The sequence below is a fragment of the Urocitellus parryii genome, chromosome 2, assembly GCF_045843805.1.
Source record: "Urocitellus parryii isolate mUroPar1 chromosome 2, mUroPar1.hap1, whole genome shotgun sequence".
NCBI classification, from domain to species: Eukaryota; Metazoa; Chordata; class Mammalia; order Rodentia; family Sciuridae; genus Urocitellus; species Urocitellus parryii.
The window spans coordinates 173,262,810-173,276,809 of record NC_135532.1 but is presented as its reverse complement, the minus strand read 5'-3'; the positions used below and the strand labels follow the sequence as shown (position 1 = coordinate 173,276,809).

Genomic DNA, 14,000 nt, shown 5'->3' with positions numbered 1-14,000 from the left:
CATTCTAGGTGAGAATTCACTTCCAACTGAACATCAAACAGCGAAGACTTGTAGCTGCACCTTAGAACACCAGTTCTTCTTTCACTCTTACCTTCTCTACATGAAGGGCTGAGTGGGGACTAAGCCACCGGATGTCTTTCACAAATTGCCAGTAATCAGTTTGGCGGCAACAAACCTGATAAAGGAACACACAAAGTGAGCAAATCACTACCATTCTGAACCATATCTAGTTTTACTATTGACTTTCAAAGACAGAAAAAAGAGCATAATCTTCCCTTTCCTCAACAAAAGTTCTCAGCAGCAATCAAAGGAATATATACACATCTTCACCCTTTTAAAGATTATTTAAAACTTCTTTAATCGTTCTTCTGAACAGGTGTACATGCATATGATATACACAGCATACAGTGGAAGTAATCTCTTTTCTACTTCTTTCTACCATTCAGTTTCCTAAATAGTAATTCTTAAAGCTGGTGAAGAACTATTAAAAGCCAGAGATAAACACCTTCAGTACTTACTACAAACAAAGTTAACTAAGGAAACATTTGCTTTTCTCATGCTACCCAGTTCAGGAAATGGCTGTATTTAGAGTGAAAGAAATGCTCAGTCCTACATAAAATGGTCTTAGACAGGAAAAGGCCCAAACACAATAACAAAATGCTTACATCATGAAAACCTAATTGATTTTTGAGAATCCTTCACCAGACTATCCAGCAGAAGTTAAAATTGAAATTTAAATAATTTTGAAAATAAAGAACTAGCACAAGTATCAAGAGACAAACCAGTTAATGGAACAGAATAAACAGCCTAGAAAGAGACCTTAAAATATATTAGAACCTAATATATAATCCAAAAAGCATCTCAAAAGTTGATAGTAAGAACCATTATGAATTATTATATACTACCAAATTAGAAAACCTAGAACACATAAATTTCTGGGCACATATAACCTAACCAATGAACTATGAAGATGCAAAACCTAAACAGAGGGCTGGGGTTGTGGCTCAGTGGTAGAGTGCTTGCCTCACACATGTGAGACACTGGGTTTGATCCTCAGCATCACATAAAAATAAATAAACAAAATAAAGACATTATGTCCATATATAACTAAAAATATTTTTTAAAAAAACCTAAACAGACTAATAACAAGTAATGATGTTAAGTCAGTAATAAAAAGTGCACCAAAAAGAAAAGCCCAGGACCAAATGGCTTCACTGACGAATTTTATCAAAATTTTAAAAAACTAATATTGCCAGGTGTGGTGGTACACAGCTATAATCCCAATGACATGGAAGGCAGGAGAATTGCAATATCAAGGGAAATCTGGACATAGTAAGATCCTTTCTCAAAATTAAAAGAAAAAAATTTTAAAGGGCTAGGGATATAGCTCAGTGGTTAGTCCTGGTACTGCCAAAAACAAACAAACATAAATAAATAATAAAATAAACTGAATACCAATTCTCCTCAAACTATTTGTTTATTTGTTTATTAGTTTCCTTCCAGAGAATTTGAAGGGAGGAAACTCTTTCAGTCTCATTCTATGAGGTCAGCATTACCCTAATATCAAAACCAGACAAGGATATAACAGTAAAAAGAAAAAAAACATACTAATTAGTATCCCCAATGGATGTAAATATAAAAATTCTCAACAAAATACTAACAAATCAATTCCAACAGCATATCAAAAAGACTGTATTTCATTATCACTGACTGAGTGGTGCACACCTGTAATCCTAGCAACTGGGAAAGCTGAAGCAGGAGGATTGCAAGTTTGAGGTCAGTTTCAGCAACTTAGCAAGACCCTGTCTCAAAATAAAAAATATAAAGGGCAGGAGATATGGCGCAGTAGAATGCCCCTAGGTCCAATCTCTAGTACTGCCAAAAGAGAGAGAGAGAGAGAGAGAGAGAGAGAGAGAGAGAGAGAGAGAGAGAAAAGATTATATACCATGATCAAGTTGGATTTATCCTGGGAAATGTAAGGATGGTTCAACATATACAAATTAATAAAAATAAATCACATCAGAATGAAGGACAAAAATGATATTATCAACCAATAGGAACAGATAGTATTACAAATTTTAAATTTCTTTATAGGGCTAGGGATGTAGTTAAGTGGTAGAACACTTGCTTAATATACTGAAAATTCTGGGTTTGATCATCAGCACTCCAAAACAAAAACAAACAAAAAAACCAACCCTCAAAAAATTTTCTCTTTATAAAATAAAAAACAGTATGAATGTTCATTTTATAAAAGATAAAAATACATAAACATCTTGAACATTTGTCTGAAGAGTACTGATTACATAAATTAGGTTATATACATATGTGTAATATTATATATACATTAAAGACAAAGCTGTATATTTGATGAAAAAGTGATGGCTTCCCAATTCTTCTTATTCTGGGAAAGAAGCATTTTCTCCAGTTAGGTATAGATGATTCCCTAGAATAACCATGCACTTTTATTACAACCAATAAAGGTGCCGCTTACCAAGAATGTTATTTTATGTTCCCAAATCTATTTTGTCAATTGTACTTGTTATAATTTCACATTTAAAATTATGATTATGCACATTGAGAAAATAACTGGTATAACCAGATGTGCTGGTGTAGGCCTGTAATCCCAGTAGCTAGTAAGGCTGAGACAGGAGAATTGCAAGTTCATGGCCAGCTTCAGCAATTTAGTGAGACACTAAGCAACTCATGAGACTCTATGTCAAAATAAAAACTAAAAAGTGCTAGGTATGTAGCTCAGTGGTAAACTTGAGCCTGGATTAAATCCCCAGTATAAACAAAACAAAAACAAAAACAAAAAAATCCTGATATATTTATGAATACTAAGTAGTATGCTCTGAAAAGCCTTTTCAATAAAGGTAAGTCATAAAGACTTGAAGTCAAATTAGGTAGAGGCAAGACAATTTTTAGAAGTTTAAAAAAACATAAAAATATAGATTTTTATATTCATATTATAGGATCTATAAGTTACTGATTCAGTACAAAGAAATTGAAACTGGAAATTCTGTATGATGTATTATAGGTGTGGTTTATATAAGAAAGATGATGTAGAAATTCTCTGGAAAGAAACTAGTAAATAATAGTTAACTATGGGATCAGAAAGGAACAAGATTCTTCACTATATTTTTTATACTTTCTAATGTTTTTAACCACATAAAGTAATGGTATATTCAAAAAAATTGAAGATATGAACATAAGTTGTAGAGTGATAAACAGTGATACTATCATTTTTAGAAAGCATATAAATACATGGGGAAAAGTTCAAGACAATCTAACAAAATATTAAAGTTGTTATTACTTGGTGTTAAGATTATGGGTGACATTTACTCTTCTTTCTGGTATTTGCCAAATGTTCAACAAATAAGAATTTATATAATTTACATACTCAGAAAAAAACACAGATCTTTTTCATTGTTTTTGTTATTTTTAAAATTGGGCTAATTTGCTATGAACAGTTTCTTCTTGGTGATGGAAAAGCAGGGAATTCTTTGACTTCTCCTAATTCAGCTATCTCAGGGTCTGAGTGTCTCTACATTTCCAGTAGTAGAATAGAGATTATAAAATATGCCTTGCTTCATGGAAGGACTAAAAGGTAGTCCAGATACAGGCTGTCAAGGAAAATAAGATCCTTGATTAAGAATACCTTCATGGGCTGGGGTTGTGGCTCAGTGGTAGAGTGCTTTCTTTGCACGTGTGAGGTACTAGGTTCATTCCTCAGCACCACATAAAAACAAATAAAAATAAAGATATTGTGTCCATCTACAACTTAAAAAAATACCATCATGATGCTATAGCTTTTCAAATGCCATAAGTGATTAAAAAACAATAATTCATATTCCATTACACATCCTTATGAAAACACAGGAGACATGACCAACATGAAGCATTGTATCCCTTCCCCCCTCTAAGGATATAACACCCAGAATAGCTTGATGACACAGCAGCCTGAAACCCTTTGAAAGCCTTAATCTTTTGGGGAGGAAGTGAAAAAGGAAAAATAAGTCCTTGACACAGTCTTTATTTCTTAGATCTTTTAAGGCAGAACAAAGCAGTAATGAAATTGGCATGAATCTATTGTTTTTTATTTTTCCCCATTAGAGCTTCTATTTGAGAAGTGTATGTGTGTGTGTGTATGTGTGTGTGTGTGTGTGTGTGTGTGTGTGAGAGAGAGAGAGAGAGAGAAACGTATGACAGATTTGCCTGGTTTGCTCTGCTTTTATTTATTAACACTACTGCTGTCTGGCAAGTGATCACATACTCTGATGCTTTTTATTCTGATGACCAGGTGCTTTCACAGATATTATACTTTCAATAACTGGAACAAAATATGCTTCTAATATTGTGCATTTACAAAGCATCTTTCTCTTAAGAATCTCATTGACTTTACTATTTCATCATGACACATTTTCTTTTTCTGGTACAGATAATAAACTATCTAATTATATGGTTAAGTGACTACTCTAGATGAAAATGTAAAATTAGTAATGGGGCCAAGAAAAGAACCTATTTGTTATTGAGACATAAGTACTTTAACCACTAAAGGCAGCACCTCTGACTTGGTATCTATTTTGGTCATTAGTCCAGGAAATTTGCAGTTTTTGTAAAACATGTTGCTATGATTCTTGGGTACTGGCTCAGCACACTTAGTAAGTCAATGTTACAAATTAGTATAAAGAATATCATGAGGAAGGATAATCTCATGAGAAAAAGTAAGTTTAGTATTGATTGTGCGTAGCCTGTAGGATGGACAGCCATATGGCAAGATATAGGAAATTGCTAGTCTTATGGACCTAGAATTCATCAAAGAAGTCTGAGCTGGGCATCATCAATACATGAGTAATAGTTACAACAATGAAAATAGATGAGATTGTTTCAGGAAAATGTACAGAGTAAGAAGAGACAAGGACATACAGGAGAACACCACAAAAAAAATCATAAAGGAAGAAATTTGCCGGGCTCAGTGGCATACACCTGTAATCCCAGTGGCTCAGGAGGTTAAGTCAGGAAGATTACGAGTTCAATTTGAGCTTCAAGCAAAAGCAAGGTACTAAGCAACTCAGTGAAACCTTGTCTCTAAATAAAATATAAAATAGGGCTGGGGATGTGGCTCAGTGGTTGAGTGCCCCTAAGTTCAATCCCCAGTAACCGCCACCCCCCCCAAAAAAGGAAGAAATTTTAGGGAAAGAAACTGAAGAGTGGTACAAATGAAGAACAATAATCCTATGACATAAGATATTGTCATATAAATCAAGATTTCATGATGGTCAACAATACTACACATAAAATAGTATTCAAAGGAGAAATGCTTTCTTGTAGAAATAGATAAAGCAATCATGAAATTCATATGGAAAAATAAAAGACCCAGAATAGCAAAAGCAATTCTAAGCAGGAAGTGTGAATCAGGAGGTGTAGCGATACCAGATTTCAAACTATATTACAGAGCAATAGTGACAAAAACAGCATGGTACTGGTACCAAAACAGGCGGGTGGACCAATGGTACAGAATAGAGGACACAGAGACCAATCCACAAAATTACAACTATCTTATATTCGATAAAGGGGCTAAAAGCATGCAATGGAGGAAGGATAAAATCTTCAACAAATGGTGCTGGGAAAACTGGAAATCCATATGCAACAAAATGAAACTGAATCCCCTCCTATCGCCATGCAAAAAAGTCAACTCAAAATGGATCAAGGACCTAGATATCAAATCAGAGACTATGCGTCTCATAGAAGAAAAGGTTGGCTCCGATTTACATATTGTGGGGTAGGGCTCCAAATTCCTTAATAGGACACCCACAGCACAAGAGTTAATAACAAGAATCAACAAATGGGACTTACTTAAACTAAAAAGTTTTTTCTCAGCAAGAGAAACAATAAGAGAGGTAAACAGGGAGCCTACATCCTAGGAACAAATTTTTACTCCTCACCCTTCAGATAGAGCCCTAATACCCAGAGTATACAAAGAACTCAAAAAATTAAACAATAAGAAGACAAATAACCCAATCAACAAATGGGCCAAAGACCTGAACAGACACTTCTCAGAGGAGGACATACAATCAATCAACAAGTACATGAAAAAATGCTCACCATCTCTAGCAGTCAGAGAAATGCAAATCAAAACCACCCTAAGATACCATCTCACTCCAGTAAGATTGGCAGCCATTATGAAGTCAAACAACAACAAGTGCTGGCGAGGATGTGGGGAAAAGGGTACTCTTGTACATTGCTGGTGGGACTGCAAATTGGTGCGGCCAATATGGAAAGCAGTATGGAGATTCCTGGGAAAGTTGGGAATGGAACCACCATTTGACCCAGCTATTGCCCTTCTCCGACTATTCCCTGAAGACCTTAAAAGAGCGTACTACAGGGATACTGCCACATCGATGTTCATAGCAGCACAATCCACAATAGCTAGACTGTGGAACCAACCCAGATGCCCTTCAATAGATGAATGGATAAAAAAAAATGTGGCATTTATACACAATGGAGTACTACGCAGCACTAAGAAATGACAAAATCATGGAATTGGCAGGGAAATGGATGGCATTAGAGCAGATTATGCTAAGTGAAGCTAGCCAATCCCTAAAAAACAAATGCCAAATATCTTCTTTGATATAATGAGAGCAACTAAGAACAGAGCAGGGAGGAAGAGCAGGAGGAAAAGATTAACATTAAACAGAGTCATGAGGTGGGAGGGAAAGGGAGAGAAAAGGGAAATTGCATGGAAATGGAAGGAGACCCTCATTGTTATACAAAATTACATATAAGAGGTTGTGAGGGGAATGGGAAAAAATAAGGAGAGAAATGAATTACAGTAGATGGGGTAGAGAGAGAAGATGGGAGGGGAGGGGAGGGGGGATAGTAGAGGATAGGAAAGGTAGCAGAATACAACAATTACTATTATGGCATTATGTAAAAATGTGGATGTGTAACCGATGTGATTCTGCAATCTTTGTAATGTTTTGAATAACCAATAAAAAAAAACAAAGGAGAAATGCTCATAAGATTAGGTAACATAGATGTCATTTTTCTTAAACTGCACTGTTAAGATCACCAGCAGTGAGGGCAGTCAACAGAGTTCAGTGAGTGAATGTAATTGTTTTGAAAATTTCAATGTTCTTGGGCTGGGATTGTGGCTCAGAAGTAAAGTGCTCATCTAGCACATTCGAGGCCCTGGGTTCGGTCCTCAGCACCACATAAAAATAAATAAAATAAAATAAAAGTATTGTGTCCAACTACTTCTTAAAAAAAAGTTTAAAAAATTCCAATGTTCTTGATCACACAGAATTACAAGTAATTGGAAACTAAAATAATGAAGGAATATTAATTACTTCTTATATGCCACAAACTACTAGACAGATTTTTCTTCATTTAATTTTCTTCACTTAATTTTTTCCATCAATATATATTTTATAAAATAAATATCATTATCCTCATCTGAATAGACAAAAAGGGCCAAGGCTCAAAAAAGTTAAGTAATATCACCTAATAGTGAAGATTGGCTGACAACTATTTTCTAATGTTTTTCATGTATTACCTAAGTCTCACAGCAACCCTTGGAGGTGGGCACCAGTGAACATAACTTACTCATTACTACATAATTTATGGTGACACTGAGATTAAACTATGAGAAGTGTGGTCAGGTGTAATTCCAGCACCTCAGGAGGCTGAGACATGAGGATTAGAAGTTCAAAGCCAGCCTCAGCAATTCATCAAGACCCTAAGCAAACTAAGTGAGGCCCTGTCCCAAAATAAAAAATAAAAAGGGTTTAACAAAAAAAAAAAAAAGCAGTGCAACTTTAAAGTCCATAATTATTGTCATTTTATTTATTATTATGTCATTTTATTTCCCAAGAACTTGGGCATTGAGTCTATATTTTGATCTACATACTATTTGATTCCAAAGACTTTTGTCAGTCCATTATACAATGTTGCCTTCATATTCCTAGAATGGTGTTTTGTATTTTATTTTGGTAGAAGGAATTAAACTCAGAGGTGCTTTACCACCAAGCCACATCCCTAGCCCTTTTTATTTTTAGACAGGGACTCAATAAATTGCTGGGGCCCCACTAAATTGTCCTTGGATTTTTGATCCTCCTGCTTGATTCCTGCCCAAGTCACTGGGATTACAGACATGTGCCACTGCACCTAGCTCCCTCCTTCCCTCCTTCCTTCCTCTCTTCCTCCCTCCCTTCCTTTCTCCCTCCCTCCCTCCCTTCCTTCCTTCCCTCCCTCTCTTCCTTCCTTCCCTCCCTCTCTCCTTCCCTCCTTCCTTCCCTCCCTCTCTCCTTCCCTCCTTCCTTCCTTGTACCAGGGATTGAACTGAGGGTCATTTAACAACTAAGTCACATCCCCAGCCCTTCTTGTATGTTTTGAGACAAGGTCTCATTAAGTCCTGAAGACCTTGCTAAATTGCTGAGGTTGGTCTCAAACTTTAAATTCTCCTGCCTCAGCCTCCTGAGGCACTGGGATTACAAGCATAGCCATGCAGTCAGCTGGAAAGATGTTTTTAAAATGATGACCATTAGAATTCAGCTCTTTAAATGCTCATGTTTTTTCTATCTACCAAGTCCTTTAAGATACAGGAACTCACCTTCAGAACTTACTCTGAATAGAAAAATTCTAATCTAAGCTAACTTTCTCATTGAATTATAAAAATACCCAACAGGAACACTGGTTTAAGATATTTTTCAGAAGCAATATACATATCTTTCTAGAAGGGAAGGTAACATTATATTCTATCAAGTATTAACACTTTCACTACAGCCTATTAGATCTTTTGCAATATGACTACCAACTGAAAACAAATTCTGATAAAAAAGAACATGAGTTTGGGCAGGGGAAAGGATTTCCAGGAAACAATACTCCTCCCTGACATGGGAGGATATGAGTGTTTATAAGTACATAATTGTGCTTATATTTGTGAAGTTTGATGTTTTAAAAGACTGTACTAAACCCCAATGACTCACTAGAAAAATTTACCCATAACAAAACCTTATTTGAAACACTGCAAATGGAGTAATTGCCAAAGATAAAGCAAAAACCATTAAGTATTATAGGATTCCATTTATTTTTGAAACTCAACGTTATTAGAATTGAGGATATAAAGAAAAAGAAACTCAACATCAAATAAAGTTTATAACAAAAACACAAATTAAAATCAAAACTACCACTCAGAAACATCAACCAGTTGTCTACAAAGTAATGTTCAAAGGATATTCAAAAAAAACGATAATATAATTATTTCTCAAATGTGTTCTGGGATGCTTCTAAGAGAAAAATCTCAATGTCTCAATCACTATTAACTACTCAGGCTAATCTTCACTTCTCTTCACCTCATTTTCACTAGTCATTTCTAAAACTGCTGGAGTTTTCATGTGAATTTTGAGGATGAATTCTCACTAGCCCTATAAGTAAAGTATTTAATTCTTTCATCCTATTACTAATTTAAAACAAAGGTAGTAATAAAAAATTCTGAATTTAGGAAACAATGAAAAATCCAATTCAAAGAGAATCGGGAGGGAGGTGTTGGGATGTGAACCATGGTTTTAAAACAAACCTAAGATTCAGGGGGGGGAAAAAGCCTCTTGACTTTGGTTGACTAACAATGGTCCTATAAGTGGGGTATGCCTGTAATTCCAGCAGCTCAGGAGGCTGAAATAGGAAGATGGTGAGTTCAAAGCCAGCCTCAAAGCAAAGCAACTCAGTGAGACCCTGTCTCTGAGTAAAATCAAAATAGGGCTGGGGATATGGCTCAGTAGTCGAGTGCCCCCAAGTTCAACCCCAGTACCCAAAAAGAAAAAAAAATGGTACTCCAAGACATCCACATCCCAATTCCTAGAACCTGTGAATGTTACCCTTTATGGCAAAAGGGACTTGGCAGTTGTGATTAAATTAAGGATCTTTTGGCTGATACAGTATTGCACACCTATAATCCCAGGTACTCAAGAGGCTGAGGCAAATTCAAATTCAAAGTCAGTCTGTACAATTTGTCTCAAAATAAAAAATTACAAGGCCAGGAATGTAGGTCAGTGGTACAGTACCCCTGGATTCAATCCCCAGTACTGCCAAAAGAGTAGGAGGGAGGAGGAGGAAGAGGAGGGGAAGAAAGAGAAGAAGAAGAAAAAGAAGAAGAGGAAGAGGAGGAGGAGGAGGAAGAAGAAAAAGGAGGAAGAGGAGGAGGAGAAAAAATTAAGGAACTTGAGATGGTGAGATTATCGAGGTGGGCCCTATGTAATTACAGGAGTTCTTCTAAGAGGTATTGAGGATAGAGGAAGGGGCTAGGAGCCAAAGAATTCAAGGAATGCAACTCTAGAAGCCAAAAAGGCAAAGAAATGGGAGAATCCCCTAGAGCTTCCAGAAGCACAGTCCTGCAGACACCATGCTTTTAGCCTAGTGAGAAATGTGACCTCAAATAATAAGTTATAATAATAGTAATATTATTATTAAAATATATAACACTATATACTCATATATAATAATATATACTACAATGTTCTATAACATATTGTATATATAATTATATATTATTACATATTATATAATATATTATACACAATAATATATTATTAAAATATTAGTGTTTTAATAATAAAATAATAACTTAAAATAATAAGCCATTAAATTCATAGTCATTTGTTAAAGCAACAACAGTTAACATAAACTGATCATTGATAATATGCTGTCACACTCAGCAATTTATTCATTCCACTGACATCTATGGTACATCAGGCACTAAGTAAAATGTTTTGGATCCAAAAAGAAAATAATGTATTAAATCTCAATCCTACCGTCAAGAGCTCACAGACAGACTGAGGTTGTGGTTCAGTGGTATAGTACTTGCCTGGCATGTGTAAGGCACTAGGTTCAATCCTTGGCATCACATATAAATTCTACTGATTTATATAGAATTTATGTATAGTTTCTGTCTACAACTAAAAAAAAAAAAAAATGCTCACAGACTAGTGCCCTTCATTTTCTCTCTGCCAAACACCTTAATGCAACTATTAACTATTTGTTTCCAACAAGTAATACAGAATTAGAAAAAAATAAAAGAAGATTTCTACATACCTGGTCATGTATGAGCCCATGATAGAGAATGCTCTGCATGTCCCTACAAAGCCGCTCCAGGCCACCATACTTGGACCAAACATTGGGGCTATTGGCTGACACCAAACCTTCAACAGTAGTCTTCAAATTGCCCAGCAACTGCCAGTGCTCCCTCCTGTAATTATATCAATGTTTAGTTAAATTTGTTATACCTGATTTCTGATCATACCAAACAAAATCTAAGCCAAGGATCCTTCTGCCCACATTCTAACGTTCTCTCCTCCATTCATTTTACACTTGAGAAAAGACTTAACTCTTACAGGATAAAACTATAAAGAACACTAAAATTAAAAAGAAGAAACAAACTATCAAAACACCCTTATTTTACATGACACATTATACTTTGTGAATGATTTTCATCTACTGTCTAATTCAATCCTCACATAAGTAGTCTACAACTCTGTGTATTTAGGACTATGACATATTAAGATCCATTTCTGAACAGTGACAGTACAAGGGCAAAAAGATGAGTGCATTTACTTAGAACCAGAAATCTTTTACCAAATAAGCAAACAAAAAGCCAAAACACTACTTTGTATTCAATATTACTTCTAAGCACTAAGTACAACATAGTAAAGGGCAGAAAGTATTCATGTACATACTCACATAAATATGGATAAGAACACAAATGTCCTCTATGATTTTTAAGTTAAAATTCAGACAAAAATGTTTTAAAGTTTGCACTGAGTCACTTCAGGAAATGTTCCCAAACCAGTCCATTATCAGCTCATTCTCCTAGATGACTTGATGTACTTTGGTGGAAAAGTTTGAAATTGCTGTCCTAGAAGATCCTCAACTTTTCTCTTAAATCTCCATTTTCTCAATATAGTTTCCAACACAATAAAAACTCAAAACCAAATGTAAGTGAATGAAAGAGCTGGATATATGCTCAATCAAACTAGGCAAGGAAAACATGAGAAGTGTCAAACTCTGCCTCTTGGGCCCCCATTCGTTATGTTGCACACTTTATCTTCCTCTTATTTCTTTTTAGAATATAATTCCTTCTTCAGGGCAATGATTTCTTCAGGGAACTTTCACCATAACTGTTTATATCATATAAATATCTATGGGGTCCTTCTGTAAAAAGGCAAATCTTGAACAACAGTACTGGTTTGCTTGTGTGATTTTTAGGTATTATGATGGGATATGGGATACTTAAGCTAATGGTTTCCTAAATGATATGACAGTTGTTTTTGTCACCCAGTATTCCTTTCCCTTTATCTGGCATCATAGTTGTATATTCCTTTGGAGAACTACTATCTTCCTAATTCTCAAAACCTACTGGATATTGACATGAAACTAAGAATTAACTGATCAGTTTTTCATCCTCTAGTCATAGTGAGAGTAGAAAGTAAGAATTTTGTATAATTGTCTTTAACTTATCAACAGCATTACTCCCATGTCTTCCTGCCCAGACTCATGTATGTTGGTCACTGGATAAAAGATTTTATCTCTTTCGGAGCCCTGAACTCAAAGAAAGTTGTCTTCTACTACCATCATATATACCATCTTCAATGGGCCCCTCTATTTTTCTAGGAGGTTAGCTGCTTCCCTGCAATGAGCTACATGATGAGATCTACAAATTATCAGTACATTTATTTGCTTCTTTTTGCAAAATTTTTAGTGTTTTGATGTGAAAAGCATTTTCTTGGGGCTGGGGCTCAAGCGGTAGCGCACGTGCAGGGCGCTGGGTTTGATCCTCAGCACCACATAAAGATAGAATAAAGATGTTGTGTCCACCAAAAACTAAAATATAAATATTAAAAAATTCTCTCTCTCTCTCTCTCTCTCAAAAAAAAAGCATTTTCTTTCCAGGTGTGGCTTTGCAATTGAGTCTCTCTGATATCTTGGATCAGTTTCTACTTATGAGTTTGGGAAATAATGTGGGTATGGTGGAACAGAATGCAAATTAGCAAATTACTTTCTTGGCAATAATTACATATTAGTACAAGTGGAGTGGTCTTGTTGTTTTTGCTAATTCCTACAGTATTCATTATCTGTATGGAGCTTTGTGGAACTAGCTAAAATTCTTTCTGATATTTAGCTGTTACAAGAAAGCTTCAATGGATATCTGTTTATATATCTTTGAGCTCATACTCATAAAAGCAGGATAAATTCCTAGAAATAGAATTTTTAATAAAAGGATATGTATGTCTTAAATTTGCTAGTCACTGCCAAATTGCCTTCCAAAAGGATTATTTCAGCTTGCACTCACATCAACAGCATATGAAATCACCTATTTTCTAAATCCTCCTGAACTCAAGCTGTTGCCACATGTTTTGATCTTTATGGACTTGATAAATGGCATTTTATTATGGGTAATTTTATCTTTTCTTGAGTATAAAAGTAACTTGTATTACCATTGCTGAGTGTTCATATCCGTTGTCTTTTGTGCTGTTAGTCTATTAAATTTAACTTATGATAATTAATTGTGTATTAATGAAATAAGTTTTTTTATTGTCCTGTGTGTTGAGATATTGCTCTTTGATTCTAGGAATAAATTAAATTTTACTTCCAAAAAATAAATAAATAAATATCTTTGGGGGGGGTCCTGAATTAAAATCCTTTCTATCAATACTCCAAACTAATCTCTTTTGTTAATTTTTGGAGATATATGAGGAAAGTAAAATTCATAAATAAATCAATGATAGATAGGGTATAAGAGTGTTATCTCAAAAGGGAGGCCCAGATGGATCTCCACTCATGTCTTCTGCTCTGAAGGTCTTATGAACAAGAATTTATTTAAATTGGAGACAACCAGTTTCCTTATCTTTATCTCATTAAACATGGATCACCAGACTTGTTCTATGTCTGTATCAGAGGGACTAACATGATCACTAAAATGCCAACTGACTGCCAACTTTTTGCTCCAA

The 14,000-nt window shown here is 35.1% G+C and overlaps 1 protein-coding gene across 1 annotated transcript in view; it reads right to left on the bottom strand.

Moving 5' to 3' along the window:
* Positions 1 to 14,000, bottom strand: part of Rubcn (rubicon autophagy regulator) — a 57,085-nt gene that overhangs the window by 34,937 nt on the left and 8,148 nt on the right. The window contains exons 2-3 of the mRNA XM_026393697.2: positions 11,089 to 11,242; positions 92 to 175 (exon numbers count right to left, since the gene is read on the bottom strand). Of these exons, the coding sequence (XP_026249482.2) occupies positions 92 to 175; positions 11,089 to 11,242 (238 nt within the window). The remainder of the gene's footprint in view (positions 1 to 91; positions 176 to 11,088; positions 11,243 to 14,000) is intronic.